Source organism: Triticum aestivum, chromosome 7B (genome assembly GCF_018294505.1).
Source record: "Triticum aestivum cultivar Chinese Spring chromosome 7B, IWGSC CS RefSeq v2.1, whole genome shotgun sequence".
Classification (NCBI taxonomy): Eukaryota; Viridiplantae; Streptophyta; class Magnoliopsida; order Poales; family Poaceae; genus Triticum; species Triticum aestivum.
This window is the reverse complement of record NC_057813.1, coordinates 576,067,273-576,074,013: the sequence shown is the minus strand read 5'-3', so window position 1 is coordinate 576,074,013 and position 6,741 is coordinate 576,067,273. Positions and strand designations below refer to the sequence as shown.

The window sequence follows — 6,741 nt, the reverse complement described above, 5'->3', positions numbered from 1 at the left end:
ATGTTATAGGCTAATCGCACCATAAAGTTGCCCTTCTTCTCGAAAAACCAACTCCAAAAGTCCTGTATGTTTCTGGTGCACAATGGAATTCCCATGATTAAGTTCGCATCCATTGGCATAAACACTTCGGTTACCTTTTGTTTGTTCCACCTTGCTGAAGTTGCATCAATAAGCTCAGAAACTAGAGTTGGAGGATTTTGCACCCTGGATCCGAGTGGCCTCAACATCTCGCCTCGTGGTAGCCACTGAACTTCCCAAATTCGCGTTTCTTGTCCATTGCCTATCCTCTTGATCAACCCAAGTTTAAGGGTATCCCGCCCCTCTATCATTGCCCGCCAAATTTGACTAGGATGGCTTCCAAGCTCTGCTTCAAGTATAGAAGTTCCGGGGTAGTATATGCTCTTGAGGATTCTAGCACTTAGGGATTCCGGGTTTTGCAAGAGGCGCCATGCCTGCCTAGCAAGCATAGCCATATTAAACAGCTCGAAGGGGAGTACGTAGCTACCTACTACCCTTAGAGGGCTATACCACCCAAAGATCCATCAGCAATTTGTGCTTTGAGAAACAAAATCAACACTTGCTATTACAAGATAAATATGCTATGAATACATATTCAATGTGAATCTATTGATTTGGTATGTTAATATTATTTTTGTGAACTTGGCCAGATTTAAGAAACTAATTCTCAGTCAATTTTATAAGTTTGCTCATACAAATCTAAAAAAAAATCCAACATGTAATTAAAATATGCTTATCTAGCACAAATAACTGTAATATTGTCTCACTCGACTAATAATTAATTGATTCCCTGTCGATTCTACAAACATGTTCATATAGATGATACAAACTATCGGTCGTTCTATTATAGTTCATTCATATAGTGCAAAAGATTCAGACTACTACGCAAAATAAAAGACGTCCGTCTGCTTTAGCATCTCAGTCAGACGAGCTGGCTCATTTCAGGTGCCCCAAAATTTTGTTGGCTCATTTCAGGCACATACTAGATCAGGCATCAATTTCATAAAAGAACAGAGCACTTCTCAGTCAGACGAACTGGTTCATTTCGTTTTGCAGTTGCCACTGTTCTACACCAGCAAAAATTGCCATTAAAAGGGCTCCTAAAATAGCCTAACCATTGAGAGATTTTGCTTCAGAGATCAGCAGGCCAGGTCAGATGCCATCTGAAAACGTGCAAACCTCTGCTGAACAAGCAGTGTATTCTGACACCAACTACAACACAACAGCGCCTGGACTGCAGCGCCACGGCGGCAACAATCGGTGTGAAGAAAGAATCCTTGAGGCATCTGTCCTCATATGACGGTGAAATTTGAGAAAATGTTCATCAGAGTGTCGAGCGCCTCGGGATAGAATTTCCGTGCAAATAGGTAGCAGGGCCTCTTCATGCCGTTCCACATGCATGGTCTTCGCTGCATTTCGTGCTGCAAGAACATGATGAATAGTGAGATTCTCCACAGAGAAGGGGATGATGTTGACAATGATGATTCACAGACATGTGGTTGCAGAAAATGTATAAGCAGCGAATTGGCACTTTGTGGTTTCAGTAGAATTGTTCATTAAGGGGAATAATCAAAATAATAGCTATATACCTTTGCATTGCTGGTCACATGAACGCTCTCGTCAATGGACTGCAAACATTTCATGTTTAGTTAGACAAATTCCAAAACTATGCATTTTGCACAAAGTAACTAAATAAAATAACACCACAGTTCCCCTCCTTCTGTTTTCATTTTTTTTATGTGCGAGTATAACTCACCGCTATACTTTTAAGCAGTTCAAAGCTTGTGTCAACAGCCCTATAAACTTTAGGATGCCATTTTCCTTCAGACCAATCAACACGTGTCACTGACCAATTCGCGATTCCGGTTGGATCAACCATCTGCAGGCACAATAGCAGTATGATATTACTGCTGGCTAAAGTACAAAAAGAAAAAGAAACTGGTTAGGAGCTTCTGAGTGCTTACATTAAATAAGGTTGGCAGATAGTGCTCATCAGAATAGCAGTTATGATATTCATTTCCAGGCTACAAAGTGCAATTATCACAAGATCAGTGGCGACATACAAATCAGGAAGAACAACAATCTGATTTCCACATACAGAAAAAGAAATCAAACGACCTTGTAGGTCATGGCAAACTGGCAACTGATTAGAAGATAGTACTAACTTAAAACAGTTATATAGCAACATAGTATTGACTTGGCCCCTCTGTGTTTTCCACTTCACAGTACTAGACCCCAATGCTGAATATTGTACATACACAGATAATCCAGATACGAATAGCTAAGTTAACAGTAATAGGTATCATGGGCAATGAATCATAATCCCCAGTTTCATACTTGTTTCAGTAGCTGTCTGTTTATGTGTTTCAAAGGAACTACAGTAGTCCAGTATGGACAAAACTCTGCACCCAGGTTTCATTTGCTAATGGAGCCAAGGGACCAGGGGCTTGGCTCCCTGGTGACCTAAAGACCATTTGAAATTAATGACCATGAAAAAACAAAGTGGGCCTTGTATTATTATTTGATAACTGAATCACGAAGACCGAACAAGACTAGCTGAAACAACTGCTATCCGATAGCATGGAGATTTACCTATTTTTTTCATATGTACTATTACCAACGTATAAAATGTTGCATATCATACAAAGGTCAAATACCTTAAGTCTTATACAAACATCTAGGGGGGACATTATGGCAATATAATTCTCAAGGAAAAAGCACAGCATGATATTTTGCTTTAGTTTTCTTCGAAGTTAGCTGATATTTACCTTACAGTAACGTTTGAACTTTCCATAGTAAAGAGTGTCAACAAGTATAAGAACTGCATGCTGCCGTTTCACCGTGAACCACTGCAAGAGGAGAACATGCCAGAACGTGGGATGTTAGGCTATAGGAAAACATGGCAATTGTTTAAATTAGAATACAGATGACTACTGAAGTTCTGAAAGTGTAGAAGAAAAATGTGATGCAACATTTAGCAACCATATGATATACTCCCTCCGTCCCAAAAAGGATGTCTGAGATTTTTCTAAATTTAAATGTATCTGTACACTAAATAGTGACTAGATACATCTAAATTTAGACAAATCTCAGACATCCTTTTTAGGACGGAGGGAGTAAATAAGAAGGGCTGTTAAATTATTCTTGTAATTTTTACGAGGTTTCTGATAATCCAGTTTTATGCGATTGAATAACTTGAATTTGGTAAAGGAGACAAGGATTCCACTTTCCAGGGAAATCAAGCATAGAAATTATCACCTGTGCACCCTTTCTCCAATCCCTCTTGACGATTTCAGGTAACATATGCTCAGAGTATCTACCTGCTCCATGTGGACCAGGATCATCGAAACTGAACAATAATTGGCATGTCAATGGTGAGGCCATGATGCGTGTAACAATAATGAATAAGAGTGAACCAGCAGATCCTCAATCAGGCATATGTTCAGCTTAAAATATTAAAAAGAAAACTTGCATCTATAAAGAATCATCTGTAAGGTAACCTTCAGAACCCTCACTTACGAGTCAACAAAGCTGATGTTTGTTTCCATGAGATAACTATATACATAATCGAAGTTATGCAGTGGTACACAACTGCAATAACAAACAAAGCATTAGGATAAGGATATTCAATTTAAAATTAGATGAGAACAAAGGAAATGACTAACCTCTCAGAGAGCAAGACAAAATGCTGGTTATCGGCATCTTGCAGTGCATTTGCCAAGAGCCTCCTCTCTGCATCAATCATAGTAACCGTACCCCATACAACCTACAGGCAAATTGAACAATTACACTTTCAAACAACTAAAATGTTAAACTGTGAAACAGACTTAAATCCACTATGCTTATCAGGCAGCAGGCGACTTTACAAGGTATGATAGTACCCACAAACCATACTGGTTCAAGAGCATTAACAGACTCTGAGTCTTGACTACAACCTACAGCATTCCATGAAAATAGATTGGGGATGAATGTATTGCATAGAATCTGAGAAAACCTTTCCTGTGTAGATTAGTTCAAACAATATGAAACAAGATCTGTAAATCAAATACAAAGAGTGAAAAGAGGCGATCTCTAAATCTATTTTAGGAATTTACCTTTTCACTCCGAATATCCCTGCCAGCGAATATTGGGCTTGCATGAACTGTCTTTTCTCTTGAAGCATGTACATATATTGTGTATCGGTCTTCATGTCCCTAAAATATTACATCCAAGGAGCTGGGTTCAGTATTTGATATCCATGCACGTGCAACTGAGCAAGAGAGCGCATTCAGTTCTTTTCATGGGGTAGGTCTATTAATTTGAAGTTTTATCAGAAGATAGGCATGATAATTAATAATCCATTTCTTCCAAATAGGAGAAGACATTAGTACTAGTATCACATTATGCAAGTTCAACCACTGAGGTGTACAAATTTCCAGTTAAGACTAGACAGAGATATATTTATTTTAATTTTGCAAATAGTGCCAAAAATCATACCATGAAGAACTTCTCCCAAAGCTTCTCAAAAGGCAATGAACTGGGTGTCAAGAACATGAAAGCAATCTTCGGATTCTTTGACTGAACAGGCTGTGACAGAACAAGGTCTCTCATTACAGCACGAGCAGCTATCTCATCATCAGTGTATACTCTCACAGGTTCTAGAGCAGGCTGGGAACCACAGGAATTGGACAAGTAGCAACCCGTGTAATGTTGGGGTTTATAAAGATAAGCTCCGGTGACTATCGCACAGACAAAAGCAATCAAGACGATGACCCAGAGAGGCCTTCTAGATGAAGTTCTGTTGCGTGGTGCCATGATTTAGGTGTGTATACGTAGCAATGGCAGAGCTTCAGAATCTACATTTACAAAGCTTCACTTCTATAACCATCCTAGAACATCATTCTGGTAGAATTGTTGAAACTATGAAAACCTGGAAACATAGCAAAAAAGAGAATTCAAGGTTAATGCTGTTTTATCAGCAGACCATATGTTTAACAGTAAGGAAATATGCAATAATACAGGGGACGAACCATTTGAATACATACTGTAAAAGGCTACGCCAATTAACTATGGAGTGACAACAACCTATTTAAGCAACAGGGGACATCAATTGAGGACATAGTCATGGAATCTGAAGACAGATGATGTTGCACATCGCAGAGTAGTTGAGATAGTTGCCGCTTTTGAGATGGAGTTGGGGCTCTCCAACAAGTGGAGAACTCGAATCAAAACCCCAGATTAGCCTAATTTCCTTGACAGTGTGCCAAGAAACTCCCCGAAATGAGAGGCCACTGAAATTTCCTCATCTACAGTTATTGCGCAACAAGAAACCCTATATATTACAAAGGCTGAAGTTGAGGCGCCCACAACACACAACAACAATTCCCCAAACCAGCACCCCAAAAAAGAAAGAGAAAAACTATTCACCCCTTCCGTAGAGCCAAACCCCTAACCCCTAGGAAGACTCCTAAATCACCCAACCCCTAACCTCACAGAGGCATCGAAGACGCAAGAATCCAGGGCCAGGACCCGGAGCGCGGTCAGGGAAAGGCGCCCAGAAATCCCGTCTTTCCATTTCTACGGCAGCCCGAACAGCCCCCCGGGTAAATGCTACTGCGGATTCGAAATGAGATAAAAGGGCGGTCGTGACATACCCTACTCAGGCGGTGGATCTCACACGACGCGAGCTCGCCGCCGCTTCGGATTGGGGAGAGGGGCAGGCCTCGAGAGATCTGTCGAGGCGACGGAACAGAAAAGTGGGGAGGATTCCTGGGGGGAGGGGGGAGTGGGGGGCGAGGTGGAAAGGCGAGAGAATGGAGAAGAGTTACACTTTTGTGTCTGCGCTACCAAAAGCAGGAAAGAGCCATCGAGGGAAGCTTAACGCCAGCTGATGGTGCGCCTGAGCACCGTGCAGTCTTGTTTCGCATACGAGATACGACGATGCTCGGCCGTGGAATCCCAAGTGCGCGGCCCTGGGCTGGCATATGGCTCTACCTAGCTTTTGTTGCTTCCGCCAGCCTCACACGTGTTTTGGCGTTTCGCCCGGGTTTTATCACCCGGCCAAAGGCATAAAAGAGAGCAACTCTAGCGAGATGCGTGGTCCATCGTCTGTGATGATCGTTAATAAGGTGATCCGCCCATAAAAATTACTACTTCAAGATTGCGAAATTGAAATGAACCCTGTGGCGGACGCAGAGTTTCTGCACCCGAGCTCATGAGCTCGAGTGAACAGTAAAGTCTACGAAGCTAGATGTAATTTTTATTATTTCTGGTGTTCGTTGTATTGCCATGATTGAAGATGAATAGATTGGAAATTTCTCGTAAAATTGGGAGAAACAATGACAAAAGTTTTAAGTGCTTGCAAAAATTTGTCATGAAATCACATTCCTATAAGGCGTGACAAAAGAAATTCAGTACTCTGAAAATGCTACTTTCAAAAGTATTTTGGATCATTGAATTTGTTTTTTGTTTTTTTGCCATGGCTTACAGGAATGTGATTTCATGACGATTTTTTGCACTCTTAGAACTTTTGTCAATGTTTCTCCCAAAAAAATTGGAAATTTTTGAATTTTTTTCGATTTTAGTGTTCATCGAGCTCATTTGAGCTCAGGAGCAGAAAAGCACTTCCGCCCTGTGGCTGCCTTTCATTGGAAAGCCTTTTGCTGGAAGATAATGTTGCCATCGCTCACCTCCGCATCAGCCCCCCAACTCTCTGGAGCATTGGCTTCTCTGCTCCTTACACAA

At 41.1% G+C, this 6,741-nt stretch overlaps 1 protein-coding gene across 2 annotated transcripts; it reads right to left on the bottom strand.

The window, feature by feature from the left end:
- Nucleotides 1-964: 964 nt before the first annotated feature.
- LOC123157322 (glycosyltransferase BC10) lies at nt 965-5,929 on the bottom strand. 2 transcript variants are annotated; one of them, XM_044575577.1, is made up of 11 exons: nt 5,826-5,929; nt 4,495-4,927; nt 4,113-4,211; nt 3,684-3,784; nt 3,538-3,609; nt 3,277-3,367; nt 2,787-2,867; nt 1,983-2,042; nt 1,775-1,897; nt 1,608-1,646; nt 965-1,439 (listed from the first exon to the last, which is right to left on the bottom strand). In XM_044575577.1, the coding sequence occupies exons 2-11, from the start codon at nt 4,810-4,812 to the stop codon at nt 1,311-1,313; spliced, it is 1,113 nt and encodes a 370-aa protein (XP_044431512.1). In that variant the 5' UTR covers nt 4,813-4,927; nt 5,826-5,929; the 3' UTR covers nt 965-1,310. The 2 variants fall into 2 exon arrangements, with proteins under 2 accessions (XP_044431512.1, XP_044431511.1); XM_044575576.1 differs by having other exon boundaries at nt 5,652-5,903.
- Between the last annotated feature and the right edge of the window lie 812 nt (nt 5,930-6,741).

Bases quoted from the DNA above. Each gene is read 5' to 3' on its own strand.
- LOC123157322 (XM_044575577.1), bottom strand. From the start codon at position 4,812: ATGGCACCACGCAACAGAACTTCATCTAGAAGGCCTCTCTGGGTCATC. The intron at 3,610-3,683 runs GTTAGTCATTTC...TTGTTATTGCAG, and splicing joins TTTGTCTTGCTCTCTGAGAG to TTGTGTACCACTGCATAACT. The intron at 2,043-2,786 runs GTAAATATCAGC...TGCACTTTGTAG, and splicing joins AGTTCAAACGTTACTGTAAG to CCTGGAAATGAATATCATAA.